General features: G+C 43.4%; 1 protein-coding gene across 1 annotated transcript in view; it reads left to right on the forward strand.

Moving 5' to 3' along the window:
* Positions 1-6,660: 6,660 nt before the first annotated feature.
* Positions 6,661-21,222, forward strand: part of TOP1 (DNA topoisomerase I) — a 102,560-nt gene continuing 87,998 nt past the window's right edge. Inside the window, exons 1-2 of the mRNA XM_055137526.1 lie at positions 6,661-7,031; positions 7,482-7,506. Coding sequence (XP_054993501.1) covers positions 6,999-7,031; positions 7,482-7,506 — 58 coding nt within the window. The 5' untranslated portion in view covers positions 6,661-6,998. The remainder of the gene's footprint in view (positions 7,032-7,481; positions 7,507-21,222) is intronic.

The raw sequence follows: 21,222 nt of genomic DNA on the forward strand, positions 1-21,222 counted from the left end.
CCTCACTTGAGTCACATGCCTAGATATCACTATCTAGGCCCTCTGCTCTCTTGATTGATTGAAGAGTTGATGTTTTTTCAGTTGGTTCTCTTCTTTTTATTCCATAAATTTCAGTCTTCATTTGCTGTTTGATTACTAGCCAGCACCAGGTGTTTCTGATTGCTACTGGAATTGCCAGTCTGGATGTCCTTTTGGGGGCATCCAGTAGGTTATTTTTTATTTTTTGCTTTTTGGGTCACATCCGGCGACACACAGGGGTTATTCCTGGCTCTGCACTCAGGAATTACCCCTGGCAGTGCTCAGGGGACCATATAGGATGCTGGGAATTGAACCCGGGTCGGCCGCGTGCAAGGCAAACGCCCTACCTGCTGTGCTATCACTCCAGCCCAATAGTAGGTTATTTTCTTAGGGTGTCCAACTCTTGAAAGAGCTACAGAGTCCTTAAGTAAGGCATCACAGGTAGGGAGAGCTATCACAAGACACTGAAGCCCAAAGTTGAAACTGTTGGGATCAAGATCAAAATGCCAGGAGGAGGCTTAGTATAGGATAAGGTGCTAGCCTTGCACGTGGCTGACCTTGATTCTGATCCCCAGCATATAGTCCCCCAAAGCACCACTAGAAGTGATCCCTGAGACCGGAGTTCAAAGTAAGCCCTAAGACTGCGAGTGTGAACCCTAAACCAAAGCACACAAAAATGCCAGGAGAGGTGTGCAGAGTCAAGCTAAAGGAATGATAGATTTTTGTAAGTGCCCAGGAATCAAGGTCAGGTTAGGAGTGAGCTTTAGAGTGCCAGGTCTTAAATAATCCATTAGTTCACTGACTAGAGGCACTTACTGGTAGATCCAAGAACAAGAATGAAATGAGGATCTTAGGAGATAGTGGGAACGAGTGTTCTGAACTCCATCAGACCTGTATCTACAGGTATCTTCTATTTTCTTCTCTTCCCCTTCCCCTGAGTTTTCTCTGGCCCTCTAGGCAGAAAATATCATTGGAGCAGCTCCATAATTTACATACTATAATTTCTCTCTCTTTTCTAGTACTGAGGATCGAACTGAGGGCCTCACACTGGCCAAGCATGTTCTCTCTTGCTGAACCTCATCCTCAAACTACCGATTTATATTCCATAGATCCATCCACAAGAGAGACCAAATGACGCTCAACTTCCCAATTCAAAATCTCAAGGAATGAAATGAGAGCTAGCTCAATGAACTGCGTACTATAAGCTGGCAGCCCAGGTTCAATCCCTGGTACTGCATGATACCCTTCTAGAAACACCCTCCTGGAGGACAGAGCCAGGAGTGTCCCTCAAGCACTACTGAGCATGTCTCCAAAACCAAAATGATAAAACCAAACAAAATCTCAAGGAAGTTGATCCAAGTGACCCAGCTGGGGTCAAACAACTATAGTCAGAAGGTCAGCGGCCTGTTTGTACATTTGTGTACATTATGCAGGGCTGGACTCTGGGCCAAATTGACCAGAACCAGTCCTAGAGAATGAGGCCATCTCTTTGGTGACGTCATCTAGATCAGGTGGCTTAAAGTCCAGTTGTTCCAAATATTTTAAAAAGTCAGTCTTGGAAACGCATTTTGGGGCTAGATACATTTGGGGGAACACTTAAAATCATGTTCCTCTTCTTAAGATTCATTTATGGGTTCTGAGGAGAGAGCTGAAAGAATGCCAAGGCATGAATTAGCATGCCTTGCTATGTGTGAGGCTAGAGTTCAATCCTGGCCCCAGATGGCTCCCTCTGGGTCTAACCCTGCTGGTTCCCGAGCACTGCTCCTGGGCAGCACCACCAAGCCAAATATTGTCAGGATGGACCCCTGGCCCCAAAGCACCATAAAGTAGGCCCCTATCATTTAAAAAAATGGCATATATGTTAGCATATTGAAGACTCTGAGAAGGCTTATGGGAAAAATGCCTATTTAAATTATAACAATGTAGGCATTTGTATATGAATCTCTTCTTTTCGTAAAATATCCATAAATTATCCACTGTTCACAGTGCATGTTTGGGAAGCAGACCTCACATCAACTGTCATCTGTGAATTATTTTATGGGACTGGGATGGTCCCTGACTGAGAACCTTTGATTTAAAGCAGTGTTTCTCAAGCTTCATTTATTTGCCCTTCACCTTCCTGGAGTTTATCTTATCTGTCTCCTTGTGCTATTCCTTGATAAATTTTTTTAAAATTTTAAATTCAAATAAGTCAACTTAAAAAATATCCCCCCACCCTTCCTGATTTTTTTTCTCCTGTTTTTACAATGACCATGGCACGCACACACAATTGGTTGTGGTTCTTGCACACTGGGCATTGGATACTTGCCTGTGATTTAACGCTTTTTTGTTGCAATGCTTGTACACCTGCTTGCTGGGGGTCACACTCTTGAGCTGAGGTGCTCATTAGTATTCTGGTTGTAGTGCTTGCCGGGGATTGCATACTTCAGTTGTGGTTGCAAATGCGCTCACAATGCCCTGTAGGTGTGGTGCTTGCATAGATAGATCTGGTTTCATGTGCTGGAGAGGACACTCTTTGTAATGGCAGCTGGGATCCTAAACAGCAGACTTGCAGAGACTGTATTCCTGGAGCATATGGGCGGCACCAGGGATTGAACTCATGACCTCATACTTGTAAGGCAGACAATTTTGGCCACTGAACTGAATGGGCTCCAGGCCCATTCAGCCAACTATTTTTAAGCCTCATTCTAAGCAGTCATATCCAAGCAGTCATGAATTCAATGCTGTGGTTAAACATGTATATTTTATGTATACTGTGAAGGGATGGGTGTTAGAATATTGTCTGGCTGAAACTCAATCACAGCAACTTTTAAACTCTTTATCTCATGGTAATTTAATTAAAAAATTTAAAAAAATTTTAAACTTTTTGTGTCATACCTGGCAATTACACAGGGGTTACTCCTGGCTCTGCCCTCAGGAATTATTATCCCGATGGGATGCTGGGAATCGAACCCGGGTTGGCCACGTGCAAAGCAAAAGCTCTACCCACTGTGCTATCGCTCCAGCCCCCAATTAAAATTTTTTTAAAAAGAAATGATACATGATATACATGGAAACAGACAACAATTTTTAAAAAATTGTCTGTGTGTTACTTATCTTCTCAGCACTATGGGTAATCAGTACTGTGGGACACTGGTTGAGTTGTCAGGAGTTAGAGGGTGTCCATGCAGGTTCAGGGAAGTCCACCAGCTTCTGATTATTGGAAGCCACACAAACTGACAATAATCAGAGAGGTTCAGCCTGTGTAGGGATGCTTGATGCCTTCATGTTTATGCACAGGGGGCCATGCCTGAGTTACCATTTTGGTGTGTGATTTAAAAAAAAAAATATTTATTTAGTAGCAGTTGGCCACATGGTAGCTATGCAGAGGTAGTATTTTATTTCAGTTGACATAAAATAAAATATTTAAGAATGTTTTATGGCTGGGGAATGTAATGCAGCACTACAGCACTGGTTTGGATCATGGGTATTGTTAAAAATAAAATTATAGGGGCTGGAGCGATAGCACAGCGGGTAGGGCATTTGCCTTGCACGCTGCCGACCCGGGTTCTAATCCCAGCATCCCATATGGTCCCCTGAGCACCGCCAGGGGTAATTCCTGAGTGAAGAGCCAGGAGTAACCCCTGTGCATTGCCGGGTGTGACCCCAAAACCAAAAAAAAAAAAATAAAATAAAATTATAGGGGCTGGAGCAATAGCACAGTGGGTAGGGCATTTGCCTTGCACTTGGCCGACCCAGGTTCAATTTCCAGCATCCCATATGGTCCCCTGAGCACTGCCAGAAGTAATTCCTGAGTGCAGAGCCAGGAGTAACCCCTGTGCAATGCCGGGTATGACCCAAAAAAGCAAAAATAAATAAATAAATAGAATAAAATAAAATAAAATTATATTTGTTCTCCAATATTGGCTAAATACTGCAGTGATATTTAATTAATTTATTTATGTTTTTTGGGGTCACACCTGGTGATGCTCAGCATTTACTTTTGTCTTTGTATTCAGAAATTACTCCTGAAGATGCTCTGAGGACCATATGAGCTGCCCGGGATGGAACCAGGTCAGTGACATGCAAGGAAATAGCCCTCCCTGCTGTACTATCTCTCGCCCCTGGAGTGATATTTTGGTCTAATGAAGTAAATTAGCTCTATTCTTTAAAATAAAAGCTATTACAAAATATGGGAGTTAAATTCTGTGTTTGAAAGTGATTCAAGGGACTGGAAAGTTAGTACCGTACATGCATTGCATGCAGTTGACCAGGGTTTGGTACCCAGTACCATATATGGTTCCTGAACACCACCAAAGTGATTCTTGTACACCACCAGCTGCAAAACCTGGATGAAGCATAGGAATTCAATGTCCATACCATGAGGAGTGAAGTTTAGGACTTCAGTGTTGATGCAAGAGTGGTGACGGTGGGTGTTTGTCAACAACAGCTCCCAGCTTCTTCAATATTTTTCAAATTATTTATTTATTTATTTTTGCTTTCTGGGTCACACCTGGCGGTGCACAGGGGTTACTCCTGGCTCTGCACTCAGGAATTACCCCTGGTGGTGCTCAGGGTACCATATGGGATGCTGGGAATCGAACCCGGGTCAGCTCCATGCAAGGCAAACACCCTAAGGCACTCTACCCACTGTGCCCCATTCTTCAATATTTTTAAGAATGAAAATATTGAGTGAAAAAGAGATTTTCAGACTTAGAGTTGGAAATTAAAAGGTTTATTAAGGAAAGTAGTAGGAAAAGAGAAAGAAACTCCTCAGTCAGGTAGGAACTTCATATAGGACTGAGTTCTAAAAAAATTTTTTTTAGGGGCTGGAGCAATAGCACAGTGGGTAGGGCATTTGCCTTGCATGCAGCCGACCCGGGTTCAATTCCCAGCATCCCATATGGTCCCTTGAGCACCGCCAGGAGTAATTCCTGAGTGCAGAACCAGGAGTAGCTCTTGTGCATCGCCAGGTGTGACCCCAAAAAAAGGAAAAAAAATTTTAAACTTTAGGCACTGTGGTTTGTAACATTGTTAATAATAGCGTTTCATGCATACAAAGTTCCAATACCACATCCTCCACCAGGGAGTGCCTCTTCCCATCTGTGACTCCTGATTTTTGTGACTACTTAGATCTTCTTTGGAGGGTCCTGGAAAGCAAATGCATCTCTTCCTTGGGCATTGGTAGATGGCAGTGGAGTAGTAGTAGTGGGTTTATAGCTCACTCTGGGCTGAGTATATGTTCTGCATGCGGGGAGCCCAGGATTCCATCTTCAGTATTGCATGGTCCCCTAAGCACCTCCAGTAGCAACCCTAAGCACTGAGGCAGGTGTGTCCCCCAAGCACTGCAAGGTGGGCTCTTCCAACAAGATTTTTTTTTCTTTTTTGCTTTTTGGGTTACACCCAGCTATGCACAGAGGTTACTCCTGGCTCTGCCCCCAGAAGTTACTCCTGGCAGTGCCCGGGGGACCATATGAGATGCTGAGGGTCAGCCACGTGCAAGGCAAATGCCCTACCCACTGGATTATAGCTCCAGCCCCTCTTCCAACAAGATTAAAAACTTAAAACGTGATGGGAAGTGTGGGAAGGAATAATCCACGTTGAAAGGAAGTGGTGATCCCCATCGGGAGTGTTATTTTAGTAGTGGAAGCAAGAGATAAGAGTTCCACAGGTGTGTGGGCATGGGAGAAGTAGACAGACTGAAGAGATGCGATCAGATGCAATAAATAAGAAATGAGGCCGAGGGAGGTGGCCAGAACTTCTAGCTGGACAGAGAAAAATGGTTAGGGAGACGCTTGTGAGGCATTCACATGTCGATGTCAGGAGGTCACTTGTCTCTGAACAGTTTAGAAAAAAATAGGCCACTTCCCAGAACTGCTATTTGACTTCTGAAAAGTACACCGAAAACACATAAAAAAAAAGGCAGCCCTTTTCCCAATTCATTCCCAGTCTGCCTCACAACGTGCTGGAGATACATTGGTGGAGAGAGCCGGGTTCTATTTACCCCAAGTCCTCTTCCCTTTAGCCCAGTGCATCATCACCCCCTTCCTCTGACTAGCCAGGACTCACAGTAGATGCTCAATAAATGTAGAATAAAGACATTATCTGGGGGCTACGTATACTCAGCTAAAACCTGGGGCTAACCTGAAAATCTGAATAGAAAACGGTAAGAAGTGGGCATGAAAGGTTGAAAGGGTCTGGACAAAGGGGGGTGGGTGGCCTCCTCCACCACAGCAACCTCTGGGGTCCAGTTAGAGACCGCGGAGCTGATGGGAGCTCTGGGGCTCTAGTCACCGAGGTACTTTATCTTGCAGCAGCAGGAAAAGGCCGAAAGGGGCTATCAATTAGGTCCAGGCGAGGTTCGGTCCCGCCGCGGCCTTTAAAGGCCCACCACGTGGCTGCGCTACTAGCCCCGGTCCGGAGGCGGTGTCCCCGGCTGCGCCTGCGTGGTGCATGCTAGAAGGGGGGCCCGGGTTCCGAGAAAGGGCGTCGCGAGGGTAAAGGAAAGCCGCTTCGGGTGGGCGGCCGGGAGTGGGGGGCGGAGCCGGTCGCTTATGCAAATCGCAGCGGAGCGGGAGGCTCAGGGGGGCGGGGCCCGCGCGGCCCAGGCCCTGCCGCCCGAGGGGGGAAGCGTGAGGGGGCGGGCCCGCCAGCCTCGGCCTCTTTTCACGAGTCCCTGACGTCGACGACGTCCCGCTTTAAAAGAGGCCGCGCAGGCGCAGTGGGCCGAAATGCGAACTTAGGCTGTTACACAACTGCTGGGCTTTGCTCTCGCCGCCGGCCCGGCAGCCCGTCTGCGTCGCCGCCGCTGTCTCCGCCAGCCGCCGCCGCCGCCGCCGCCGTTCCGGGAGTCCCCGGGCCCGCCGCCGCCCGCCCGCCCCCCGCCGCCTCCGGACGTCGCCGGGCGCCCTCGCCGTGCCCCTCCGCGCGGCTTCTGGCCGACCCGTCCGCGTCTGCCTCGGCGCCTCTCTCCGCCCGCCGCGCTCGCCGCTCGGGTCGTCATGAGTGGGGACCATCTCCACAACGATTCCCAGGTACGCTCCGGGCGGCCCCCCGCGGCGACCCCGCCGCGCCGGCCGCGGGCTCCGCGCTCCCGCACCGGGCGCAGGCCGGCCCGGGCTCCCGCCCCCACCCCCACCCCCACCGGGGCCGGGCCCGGCGCCTTTGACAGGCCGGAGCCCCCCTGCCAGGCTCGCCCGGTGGCAGGAGATGGGCTCGCCAGGCCGCGGGCGCCAGCCGCCAAGTTGCAGTCTGGAGCGGCGCGTGTATGTGTGTGTGTGTGTGTGTGTGTATGTATGTGTGTGTGTCTGTGGGGAGGGGGCGCCTGGCTGCCGCTCGAGGCCATCCTTGGAAAGGTGGGGGGCGGGGGCGCCCGCATCCCGGAGGGGCGCAGGGTGGGCTTAGGCCCCCGGCCGCGCGCGCGCTCCCCGCGGGGCTTCTTCACGTGCCCGGGGTCTCACGCTGCCTCCTTTCTCTCCCCGCAGATCGAGACGGATTTCCGATTGAATGGTGAGTGTGCCCCCCCCACGGCCCCCCACCCCCGACAGGGCTCCCCCATCTCCGCCCCCGGAGCCCCCCGCCACCCCGCGCCGCCCCCCGCCGCCCCCCGCCGCCGCCTATCCCGCGCCGGCCCGCCTGGGCCCGAGAGGACAGACATGGCGTCCCAGAGACTAAGTCCCGGCTCCGCGCTCACCGGCCCCATTGTTCCCCTCGGGCCGCCCCTGGGCCCCCTCCCCGGGCCGCCCGGCGCCCCCGGGCCGCCGCCCGCCCCAGAGGGGGCCCTGGAGACGCGGCGGGGCCCGGCTCCGGCCCGCCCGCAGCCCTTCCCGGCGCGGATTCCGGCCGGGAAAGTGGCCTTGTCGACGGTCGGGACTTAGTCTCTGCGCCATTTTCTTTTTCTCTCGCTCGCTCCTCCCGGCGCCGCGGCTCGGCTCTGCCTCCCTCGGCTCCTGCCGGGAGCGGCCCGGGGGAGCTCGCCGCCGCGCCGGGCCCCGGGACCCCCGGCCCTCCCCGCCTCGGCGGCCGGGAGGCCCCATCGGGACCTTTTTTTCAATTTTTATTTTTCAATATTTTTTTGGTTGTTCTTGTTATCTCAAGGAGAACTTTCATTTTTTTTTTTTTTTGGTGGTGGGGGGCGGCGGGCTGGAGGTGGGGGTTATAATTTCCCTTTTTCTGCTGCTTGTTTCTTTCCTTGGCTGCTTCCAGGATGGAAGAGCCTCTTGGACAGCGGTTGGGGTTTTTGTTTTTAAATTTTGTTGCTTGGTTTGCTTTTGGGTTTGGGGAGGGGGATTTTCTTTTTTCTTTTTTGGCGGGGTTGGTGGGGGAGATGGTGGTAAGTGATTCCTAAAAAATATATATATATATTTTTTAATCGAAAATAATTCTAGATGCGGGTTGGGCGGGGGGAGCGGGACAGCAAGATCGCTGATGATGGGAATTAGGGCTGTAAAACGAAAGCCTCCCTTTGTGGAGTTGATCCTATTTGGAGATTGTTTTCCTCGAGTTGTTTTCTTCTGAAAGGTTTAGAAGTGCTATCCCTCAAAAAGTTTGCAAGTTCTCTGCGGGCCGTCCTGTGTAAATGTTGGACGCGGGCATACTGATTTTAAAAAATTTAAAGTATTTAGTGAGTAGTTTTCATTGTTGCTGACGTTCCTAAGTTAGTGGGTTTTTTTTTTTTCTTTTAAGCGGGGTTTAGTGTACTTGTCAAGAAAGGTAATTGAGCATCGCCCATGGACCTGGACCTGTTGTTATTGACCTTATCTTTTGGACTGGTGGGGGTTAGGAGTAGCATTTTAGTTACTGAAACAAAAGAGTGGCCAGCACCCACCCCTGCTTCCTGTTCATTCTTTTTCAAAAGCAGATTGGAGAGCTAGTTTGCTTTTCCCAGATCTTTCTGTATTTTCACCTTCTTCAGCCACATCAAGTCATTTATTCTTCCACTATTTCCACTTAACGTATCCGTGGAGATAGATACCCCCAATAAAAAAAAGTCAAAACCCTTGGGCTCTTGGGACAATCCAGATGAAGAAGATACACTCTGTGGCTTGCAGGGGAATTCGCACTGATTGTGATGCTACATAATATCCTGTTCAATAAAGGATGGGTTTTCACAGCCTTCTCCAGTGGGAGAAGCTGATTAGGTTTTCTGATCGACAGCCCATCATTCTAACATGCTCTACTGAGTGTTTGCTTATATTCAAGTTTTGAAGACAAGAGGTGGTACTGTGCAAGGAGAGAATCATTAGTTATAAGATTAGTATTTCTTGAGCTTCTTAGTATGTTTCATATTGTGTCCCCCAACTGTGCTTAGTACTAGAGTGGAACTTTCCCCAAAAACAGTTCTGTTGCCCTCAATCCAGTCTATTGGGGAGACATAATTGGTTAATTATAAGGTTGGGGCATATGTATACCCAAAATGCTTTGGGAAACTACAGGACTTAATTTTGTCTGGAGGTGGGGAAGTTTCTTAAAGGAGGTGACTTCTGAGCTTGGGTGTTGTGCAAGACTAGGTGCTTAGTGTCAGGGGTTGGAGTATTTCTTAACCCATTTAAGTCAACGGAGGCCGCTTCAGGGAAAAGAAACCGATTTGGGGATGTGGGAGGCAAGAAGATGTGGCATTGTGGGAAGCCCTTTTGATCTCTTAGGAGCAAGGTGGGATTTTTGTTTGATTTGGGGCCACACCTGGCAGTGCTCAGGGCTTACTCCTGACTTGAGCTAAGACAGTACTCCTAACCTGGCAAGGGTGCTGGGGATTGAACCCAGGTTGACTGCGTGCAAGGCAAGTGCCCTACCCTTTATCTCCTTGGCACCCTGCCATTCCTCGCTCCGGCTCCCCCTCCATGGTTGGATCTTACTACTAAGAAAAAAAAGTGTTCTTGGGATTTTCAGACTGGTTGAATAGATGTATTACTTGGTAATGAAAATTTAGTCCTCAGCAAGTTAATCATATGGGTCTTAACTAAAACTTACAAAAGCTACTGAATATGTGAAGGATGGACTAGTAGATTAAACTGTTACTGATTTTCGGAATTTATTCATATGTAATAGCAGTAATTGCCAATTTTTTATTGACTTCTTATCGTGTACCAGGCTTGAATCTCATTTTCTCCATGGATCATATCTTTTATTTTTCAGAAGGATCTTTATGAATAGGTACTATTATATCTCCATTTTACAGATGAGGAAAACCGAGGCCTAGGTATACCTAATAGCTTCTTCAAGGGCAGTGAGTTGAGTTTAACCACTTTTTTAAAATCTGCATATTTTTACTTGCTTAGAGAGAGACAATAGGGAAGGATTTAAACAGTTGTCATTTGCTTTCTTTTCCTGTAAACCTGATCGATCTTTAAAGAGAATGTTTTTTAACTGCCTCCCCACCATCCTAAGGGTTTGATGCTGGAGTAGTTATCATGCTTCTGTTTCCTGAAGTTGACATTGCCCTGCCCCTTCTCTCTCAGCCTCCACACAATTGGACTGTTTGTTCCCTGAAAGAAGGTAAATTTTTAGAGGGCTGTTGAATGACATATATTCTTTCCTCCTGAAAAGGGAGGTAGGCCAAGTAAGTTTGGAAACTTCTGGTCTAGAGAAAGTTCCTGGTTTTACTCTATATGTATGTGCTTGTGCTACTAAGTTATACACTGGTAACTAGTGATTGATGTAACTGGAAGAGAGTTTAAAAAAAATTAAAATCAATGTTTAATTATGCTTAGACATGTCATTATTGATCTTTGTATTAAGAAGAGTTTGCTTAGGATTGATTTTTAAGTGGATCTAACTCATCTCACATTTGCTGTGCAGGTTCATTTATTAAAACAAACGTTGCTCATTTACCTGCCCTCATCCCCTAGAATATAAAAAATGTATTGTCCTTTGGAACTCATTCTTTACAATAGTTAAAACTGTTGCTGTTTATGTAGAATTTATAGCTTTCTGGTTCCTACTCAATTGCTGGGAAAATCTGTCATTTGTTAGTATTTGAAATATTGACAATGAACAAGGAATCTGCAGCAGAACCCAAGAATCTCTTTTACTTAAGTGAAAGGACTTCCTAAGTATAAGTGGAACTAGCTGTAATCTGGCTGAATCATTATTGTTATAGTATAGTGCAGGCTACTAAGTATCTGTAGAGTTGATGGTGGTAATAATACAAGTTGGGTTTTCTGATTTGATCTTTTCGAGAACCCTGGGCTAGTAAGAAGAGTGAGCAAAGAATAATTTCTAGATCCATCAATGATTAGTTTTAAGAACTGAGTTCATAGTTTGATATCATCTAGTGTTGATTTTGGTTATTTTAATGGGTTCAAATTGGATGGAGGAATTAAGTCTAAATTATGCAAATAGTTGTACTTAGAGCTGTGGGATACAGGTTGGGGTGAGAGATGGGAAGACTATGATATAGCTCTCAGAAAATTCCCATCACACTTGAAAAATTGCAAACTGATGGCACCTTCAAATGAAATTTGGCACATCTTTCTACTCTGTCCGGAAGCACTTAAGCATTGGGCTCCAGTGTTCTTTCTTTAAGCAGCCAGACTCCTTGGAACACCTTTACAGAAATAAGAGTGTATTGTACTTAGACACGAAACAAAGTTGCTTGTCTACATTACCAGCATACCAGAACTAGCAACTTTTAAATTCCAGTGTTCCTGATAAAGTAAAATCCAGAGTTGAATCAGAAATACTTCATGAATTGAAAGGTAAAATTAATGTTATTATTTGTTGTTAGCTCCTATTTTTCTTAGGTAAGACTATAAAAGTAAATGGAAATAAGAATCTAAGTCAGACCTAGTGAATAGTAATAGCATTTTAAAAGCATTGAATCTGACTTTTGTGTTTAATAGTCACATAGAAATGTGGAATTGTGAGTGCTTGAGAAAAATTCATTAATTTTCTTGGTTCTTAGTGAATTATTAGCCATTTTTGTAAGTGCAAGGGATTCTTAGAATACCACATAGCATGTATTAAAAAAAATAGGCTGTTGGGTTTATGTTGTGAGGAGTTCACAAAATGTGTCTTGGTTCTGTAAATATGTCAGAAAAAGCTTTGTGTTGTATATTATAGCAACAGTTATGTTATAAAACGATGGAAAGGGATTCTATTAAATATTTTGCTAAATATCACTTCAGGGAACTTCGTATTATAGTGTCATTGTGCCTTTGGGTGTGAATATAGGTATATAGATATAGATATATATTTTGCAGATACATAACAGATCTTACCATATTTACAGTAAAAAGTAAGACTGATTGGGGGCTGGAGCAACAGCACAGCGGGTAGGGCGTTTGCCTTGCACGCAGCTGACCCGGGTTCGATTCCCAGCATCCCATAAGGTTCCCCTGAGCACCACCAGTGCTAATTCCTGAGTGCAGAGCCAGGAGTAACTCCTGTGCATTGCCAGGTGTGGCCCAAAAAGAAAAAAAAAAAAGTAAGACTGATTTTCTTTAAATCTAGTTTTTATTTCCTTGAAAGTATATTTTGGAAGAATTTTGTCCTTCCCATATGAAACTGTTGAACTCCAGTAAAATTATGGTTCATTTAGAAAAATGGTTCAGATATAATTATGCATTTAGTTCAACGGCAATTGCTTAGTAGTTAGAAGAGGTGTGTAAGGTGTGTAGTTATGTCAGACATATTCAACTACTGCTAAGTCATGTTAACTGTTCACTGTGCAAATGTCAGATTTAAAATGTTAACAATTTTAAATACCAGAGAGTACCAGAGAAGAAAGGAGCCACCGATGTTATTAATTTAAACCTAACATTCACTGTATTACTGTCATCCGTTGTTCATTGATTTACTCGAGCGGACGCCAGTAACAGTCTCCATTCGTCCCATCCCTGAGGTTTTAGCAGCCTCTCCTTACTGTCTTTCCCAACAATTGGAGGCTCTTCAGGGCCAGGGGAATGAGACCTGTTATTGTTACTGTTTTTGGCATATCCAGTACGCCACGGGGAGCTTGCCAGGCTCTGCCGTGCGGGCAGGATACTCTTGGTAGCTTGCCAGGCTCTCCGAGAAGCATCTATCTATCTATCTATACATATATAGATAGATAGATATATTTCCTTCTGTGATTTTATGAAAAATGGGTAGGGGGTGTCTTCAAAATAAAATAACATTAAAAATTTAAAAATCCATTTCAGAATAGAAGCTGCGTGACATTACCTTCCCCCCACCCACGAGTCTCCCTCTTCCCTAGCTTAGTATTAGACTGGTCTAACTTAACCATTGCTCTCTTTATTTCCCCTTCTGGTGTCTGGGTCACACTCTGGTGCTCAGGACATAAATCCTGGCTCTGTGCTCAGAAGTTACTCTTGGTGGGTCGTGACCATGTGAGATACCTGGGATTGGCCTCTTGCAAGGCAAGTGCCCTACCCACTGTACTGTTGTTCTGGCCCCCTAACCATACCATCTCGAGAACATCTCTCTAACCAAGATGTCCAAACTTACTTGGCCTGCTATCCCCTTTTCAGGTGGGGGCGGGTGGAAGGAAAAGAAAAACCACTAGTGACACTTTGGAAATTAACCTTTTAAGTGACTGTTGTTCTGGCCCCCTAACCATACCATCTCGAGAACATCTCTCTAACCAAGAGATATCCAAACTTACTTGGCCTGCTATCCCCTTTTCAGGTGGGGTGGGGGGAAGGAAAAGAAAAACCACTAGTGACACTTTGGAAATTAACCTTTTAAGTGAACCCTTACTCCCACAAATTGTACTATAGACTGCTACTGACCCCTGGATGGTTCCACTGCCCCACAGGGGGGCAGTATCGCCCACTTTGGGAAAGAGATGTCTAGAATGTCACTGAATTGATGTATGTGTTTGAGCAACAGTGGTAAAATAGAAAATTGAAGTAAAAATCAGAAAAGTCTTGGTAAGTTACTGTTCTATGAAACTTGCCTTAAACATCATAGTTTTCTCAAATAAACAGGTGGTCTTTTTATATTTCAGAAGCTGTTGAAAATTAATGAGTCTGTGAGGATGCCTCTGCTCATATTTTAAAATTTAAACTTCGGTCAGCTTCTATTCTGGAATGGATTTTAATTTTGAATGTTAGGCTTGAATTAACAGGTATGCCCTGGTATTAAAAATTGTTAACATTTTAAGTCTTCTGACATTTACACAGTGAATGTATATGACTTAGCATTGGTTGAATTCCTAATTGAACTACGTACTCTACACACTGATCCCTTTTGACTATTAAGCAATCGATGTTAATAATAGGTGATATATCTAAATCTAGGCTAGTGCTAACTGGGAGTCAGTCAATTTATATTTGTTTCCTACTTTTCTAAGAAATAATTGAAGGCACAGTGATCATTGCTATATATATGTATATATATATTTCCTCTTGTAGTAGAGAAGATGAATTTAGAAATGAAGGAAATAATATTAATGTGACTAATTTCTTGACTTTTTGTAAAACTGAATTTTAGGGGCCGGAGCGATAGCACAGCGGGTAGGGCGTTTGCCTTGCACGCGGCCGACCCGGGTTCGAATCCCGGCATCCCATATGGTCCCCCAAGCACCGCCAGGAGTAATTCCTGAGTGCAAAGCCAGGAGTAACCCCTGTGCATCGCTGGGTGTGACCCAAAAAGCAAAAAAACAAAACAAACAAACAAAAAACTGAATTTTATATTGAGGGTGCTCCCAGCACATTACCTATTAGGTGAGTAGTGAAATGCCAAGTACATTATTTGTGATTTTAATTTTTTTTTTAAAAACCACAGAATATCTGTGTCAGTATATTTGTTATTATTATTATTATTATTTTGTATTTTAGGCCATAGCAGTTGTGCTCAGGGCTGACTCCTGGCCTCGCCCTTAGGGGACAGTCCTGGTAGGCTTGGAGGACCATATCGGGTGTCAAGGGGGGACCTGGTTGGCTTCATGCAATGCTTTATCTAACGCTTTATCTGCCCTTACTGTGGATATATTTGTCTCAAGGGACAAATCCAAGGTTTCACACCTTTGAAATACACACTACTACTGCATTACCATCATGATTGCCAAAACAGTCTCCCCTCCCGCCCCCTGGGGAAACCTCTCAACCCAAACTATTCTCCCCGCACCAGGGGCCCTTCCTGGCATCTCTTGGCCTGGTCGGCCAGTCATTCAATGTGAGGGCCCTGGAATTTAGTGCTTTTCCCTCCTCCTTTTTAATTTGTTCTATTGAATCATCATGAAATACACAGTTACAAGGTTGTTAATGATTGGGTTTCAGTCATACAGTGTTCCAACACCCCTCCCTTCTGTGGTGCTGTCCTGTCCTTGTGTTGAGAATTGCTTCAACTTCTTTGGTGTATAGCCTCTGAGAAGGTTGGAGGATCTTGTGGGGTTGGGGGTGGGGGTTTAATCAGTCACTATATGTAAAGCATTCCTTAATCTTTTGGACTGTCTCTTTGGCCCCAGCAACACATTTTTAAGCAGAAAACTGAAAAGTACCTGAGTTACTTTAATTTTTCACTTACTCAAATAATTAAAGTGACTAATAACTTCTTTGGAACAAGGATCTCTTAAATAATGAAACTTAGGCAAGCGAATTTAGTAGCAAATGACATGTTAACAAATGTATATGAAGTCGGGAAAGTTTATGAAAATATTTATCAAGTCAAATTTTATTAATGCCTTATAAGTCTAGCTAATGCTAAATTGGCTTAAATTTGTTTTAGAAATGCTGCTTAAAATAGACTAAAATCAGTTACTGGATGTATTTGCTAATAATAGCCATTAGATTAAACTAAATAGATCTTCATTTGTGCATGCATGCGTGTGCGCAAGTGTGTGTGTGTGTATGTGTGTGTGTGTTCCAGGAATTGAACCCCTGGCTTCACACATACAAGGCAACTAGCTACTGTGTATCCTGACCCCAGATCAATTGTTATTATTATTATTATTTTTTTTTTGCTTTTTGGGTCACACCTGGCAATGCACAGGGGTTACTCCTGGCTCTGCACTCAGGAATCTCCCCTGGCGGTGCTCAGAGGACCATATGGGATGCTGGGAATCGAACCCGGGTCGGCCGCGTGCAAGGCAAACGCCTTACCCGCTGTGCTATCACTCCAGCCCCAGATCAATTGTTATTAACAATTATTAAATAATTGTTAGGATGTTGTTATAATAATAATAAAATACTACTAAAAAAAAGGATATTATTTAAAAATCAACACCAATAATTCAAAATTAAATTTCAATTAAGAATAGGTCAGAAAAAGTAATTTTGTAGGATAGAAATTTCCAGAATAGGGTCTAATTTTGAGGAGTTTCAAAAGATTAAAATCTTCAAAAGAAACATTTCAGAAACATTTGTCTATTAAAGTATATGAAAAAACTGGGAAAGTTGCTCTTAGTATATGTGAGTGTACACAACAGTTGGGTTTAAATCATCTGAGAGTGACGGTCATCCGTCATAGAATTTTCCCCTGATTTGGAATGTGGATATTCTTTTGTAAAGGGGAGAATTGTCCTTCCCCCATCTCCCAAATCAGGGAGTCATGATGTTAAAGACTTTTTGTTTGTTTTTGTGGATTGAATGCCAGTCAAGTGCTAAGTGCTGTACCACTGTACTATATCCCTGGCTCAGAAAGATGAAAATTTTGTAAACATTTTTTTTAATTTCTCCCAAGCCTTAAGGCACAAAACAAAATCCCAGACCCTTTTCTAGACATCGCTTCAATTATCTTTTCTAGTAGCTTTAATTTCTTTAAATTTGAATATTCTGAGATATTATTCCCAAGAGGGAGTGAATCTGAGACTAAGGAGGGTAATGAAGTGCCTTGGATTTGTGGCAGTTTCTGTTGCCCAATATTAGTGACAGCACAAGCTGGTATGTATAAACCAGTTTGTTTCTCATAAGTTGAGTTACACTTATAAGAATCTTTGGGAGGGAACTCACACACTGGAATTGTACCTTTGCACTTAAGAATGTGAAAGATTTAGAGATATACTTAGGAAACTAAAAATGGCAGGCTTAATTGTAAATAAAATTTTAAGTTGCCATCCAGGATGTTAATTCCAGTAATGACTAGGCAGTGATGAACACGATAATCTCCTATAGATTTACTGCACTGCTGGTCTTATTTATATTGTTGAGATTCCGTATTTTTAATTGGACTTAAAATCTTTTATCAGGGGGCTGGAGAAATAGCACAGCGGGTAGGGTGTTTGCCTTGCACACGGCCGATCTGGGTTCGATTCCCAGCATCCCATATGGTCCCCTAAGCACCGCCAGGAGTAATTCCTGAGTGCAGAGCCAGGAGTAACCCCTGTGCATCGCCAGGTGTGACCCAAAAAGAAAAAAAAAATCTTTTATCATATAGCAGCATGAATGGGAATGAAAGGTACTTTCTGACAGTAAATGCTTCACTATCAGTAAAAGTGATATCTGTTTGTTCCCAATCCTGAGGTGTTGTTTTCTTCTTAGTGAAATGAGGAACCTAGACTTTACACCCCCAAAGATTCTTAATTGCCCCAGAATTTTTAAAAAAGGGATCTAAGCTCAAACATTTTTCTCATTTTTATATCAGACACCTGTACTGAACTGCGCATATATTTGAAAAGTAATTTTCCTGAATAGCCAGGTTTATCATTGACTAAAAATGCTCACATTCTCTGTGAGAGATCCGTGTCACAATAGCTAATTCAAGTATTTATTTTAAATAGTTTATATTCTTGAACTAAAATTGCTTGAAACTGTGGAAACACCATCTTCTTTTTTTGTTTGTTTTTTGGCCACACTTGGCGATACTCAGGATATTCTTTAGGCTCTGTGTTCAGGTAACACTCGCAGCGCCCAGGCTTCCATATGTGATAAGGAGTTTGAATCTGGGTCGTCTGTGTGCAGTTTCACCAATGTATTACTGGTGACACATGCTCTCTAGTTCACCATCTTCATAGATTTGAAAAACTAAAATTTTAGAAATTAAGTCCTGAGGATGAAACTTCAAAACTTCCTAATCCATGAGGTGTCTTGACATGGACAATAGGACTTCGGCTCTTAAACTCCTCAGAGGAAGGTACGTGGAATACACAATGGTATTATTTAAAATAATCTGCATGCGAATAATCCAATCAGTACTATTTAGAAGTTAAGGCATACTATGCATTCTTTAAACTAGTGTGTTCAGAAGAATGGGTACAATTTCTGTGTTTTTTATGTGACACCAGGAATGAAGAAATAAGCCTTGGGATAGAACAGGGTTTGTTGAACATACTTCAGGATATATTTCTTAAGGTTTTCTTTTTTTTAGTTTTTCTTGGGGCCACTCTGCATTGCTCAGGGAATGTTCCTGGCTCTGTGCTCAGGCATATTCCCTGTCGGACCTTATGTGTTAGTGGGAATTTGAACCAGGATCAGTGGGATGCAAGGCAAATATTTCTCTAGCCCCTGTGTGTGTGTGGGGGGGGGGATGTGTATTGCACTCAGGAATTACTCCTGGCAGTGCTTGAAGAACATATGGGATGTTGGGGATTGATCTTCGGTCGGCCGTGTACAAGGCCCTAGCCACTGTACTGTTGTTTCAGCCCCCAGCCCCTATATTTAAGTTTTTATGGTTCCAGTAAGGAAACAAGAAGAGAAACACAAAGCTCACCAAAGATAAAATGCACAACTCTCACGTCTCCTAACTGACTTCTTAATAGAAAAACAGGAGTTCGTGACAGGAGTAAGCTTACTGCAGGTTCAGCTGGTGATGAATTTACCCCTTTAAAATCACATTTTCCTTTGTTTATAGTGTGATATAAGAAATAAAACTTGATAGTTTTTTTAATAGAGATTAGAGTTCCCCCTTATCTCAGAATGTTGTTCGGAAAATTGTATTTGAAGTACACTGCTTTTCTCTGTGTCCACATGAATTCCAGTTGGACAAACAGGAAGCTAGTATTTATTTTTTCTTTATAGTCCTGAAAATGCTAGAGAGTATTTTTAGAACTGGAGTTAATCTCTAGAATTAAGATGTCAGATAGAGTTTGTGTTGAGCTCAAAATTTTAAGAGGAATAGCTTATAATTAGTGCAATATGATGAAATATGCCTATAAGTGAAAGCATAGCAGAGTAATTACAAAAGTGAATTGTAGATATAAGTAGAAGCCATACCGATTGCATGAATGTAAATATATTTTTTAGCATAGATGTTATTGTACAGAAATCTGAAAGTGATTATTTTGCTAAATATATTGGAAACTTTATTTTTTAAAAAAATCCTTTTGCAGCAGACCGTTTCACAGAAATAAAAGTTCGGTGTCTATTCTCCCACAACTCAGTCATGTTTTATTCAGACCAGTATTCCTTTTTCTCTGGAATGCCTCCCAGTCTTGAGAAATTGGAATCGTTTAGCTAACTCAGTTTTTAGTGTACTCTGTTTTTAGGAAGGCACTAATTTTTGTAAACTCTTTGAGAATTAAAAACATTTCAGAGTCAGTTTTGTTCTTGAAATGTCATAGTCGTACATAACTGTTTCTTTTCTATTGAAGTCTGCCTGAATCATCATTTAATCCCAAACCAGAAGTACTGTTTTCTTCTGGATTTCACTGAGCCTTTGTTGTACTTTACCGATTTTTTATTCTCAGCTGGAGAGATTTACAGTGGGCAAGAACACTATCTTCTATGTGGTCAATGTGATGCTTTCAGTACATTTTAAGTTGAGAACTGGGATTTTCTAGTGCTCTCCAGCTGGTTGAATATCAAAGTTTTCTTTATTCCTCTCAAGCTATATGTATATATGAATCACCAGCAAGTGGTTGGCAAAGAGTATATCCTTTGAGTCCTATGCACTAAGGAATTTTATTCCTTAGTGTATAATGCTGAAAAATTCTCCCCATTTCCCCCCCATTACCTCTGTTATTATAATGACCTGGGATTGCATATGTGGTTGTAGCATTTCCACTCATGACCAAAGACTCACAAGGGTTAAACTCATTTAGTTGTGTTCATGCACATTTTGATCATAGTGCTTATATATGTTTGTTGGGAGTTATATACACATATGTCTGACTGTGCACTGGAAAGAGTTGCAGGGATCACACTCTTGAGTATGTGGGTGGCACCACGGATGAACTGATGGTTTCACACTTGCAAGGTGAACATTTTTAGCCACTGAGCCATCCTTAATGGCATTCTTAGTGTATTTTTAACAATCCCACAGGCTGGGGATAAAGCTCAGCAGTAGAACAAATTCCTCACTTGCAAGTATATGAGCCCTGGGTTTGATTTTATTTGTTTTTTTTAATATCTTGGGCTAGAGTGATGGTAGAATGGGTAGGGTGCTTGCCTTGCCTGTGGCTGACCTGGATTTGATCCCCAGCAATCCATATAGTTCCCTGAGCCCCACCCAGAGTGATAACTGAGTGCAGAGCAGAGCCAGGAGTAAGCCCTGAGCACCATCAGATGTGCACTCCCCCAAATCGCCAGATGATAGTGATTAGTGCAGGTGACCATAAATTACCTTCGGAAAAATTGATCTAGCTATGCTTTATTATCTTATTTTGCTTGTGCTTTTCTTTGTTTAATGTTGATTGTACTGTGAGACTTGTAAGGTTTTTTAGAAAAGAACCAAAAGTGTTTTCTGATATACCTTACTCTAAATGGATATCTTATTTCTGTCTTTTTGGGGGTTGTGTGGCCATACCCAGCTGTGCTCAGTGCTTATCTCTGGCTCTATGTTCAGAAATCATTTCTGGAGGCGCTTGGTGGTGCCTGGGATTGAACCCAGGTGCCCTACCTACTGTACACTTCGTGGCCCTTTTTTTGACCTTTCAGTGGGCTCTGAATGGTAGGGGTCAGTAACTGCCTTCGTAGTTGTTTTACTGTATGTTTCATCAGCATCTTTATTATTTTCTCAATTTTCGTGTTTATGACGCCAGTGTTTATTATTGATGTCATGTGTGAGGATTGTATAGTTAAGCTAAGCACAAAGAATGAAATGAAAGGTTTTTATACTGTTATTTTAAGATGATTAAAGTAGAACTTTAGAAGATCAGTGGGGGACATATCAGCATAGATTAGAGGAATTGAAGAGCCAGTCTGTGAAGGTCACTCTTTATGTCTTGAGCTACTGAAGGCACTGGTTGAAATAGAGAGGATTTGAATAGAGGTTTCCTGTACCTCAGCATTGTCTGAGAAACTGAGCATCATCTGAGCCTCAAATTCTTGGTCTCATCTTGAGCAACCCTGATGGGGGGTGCTCAGTCACTTGTATTTTAAATTTCTCTTCCTCTGCAACTCCTTCCTG

Source organism: Sorex araneus, chromosome 5, assembly GCF_027595985.1.
Source record: "Sorex araneus isolate mSorAra2 chromosome 5, mSorAra2.pri, whole genome shotgun sequence".
Lineage (NCBI taxonomy): Eukaryota > Metazoa > Chordata > Mammalia > Eulipotyphla > Soricidae > Sorex > Sorex araneus.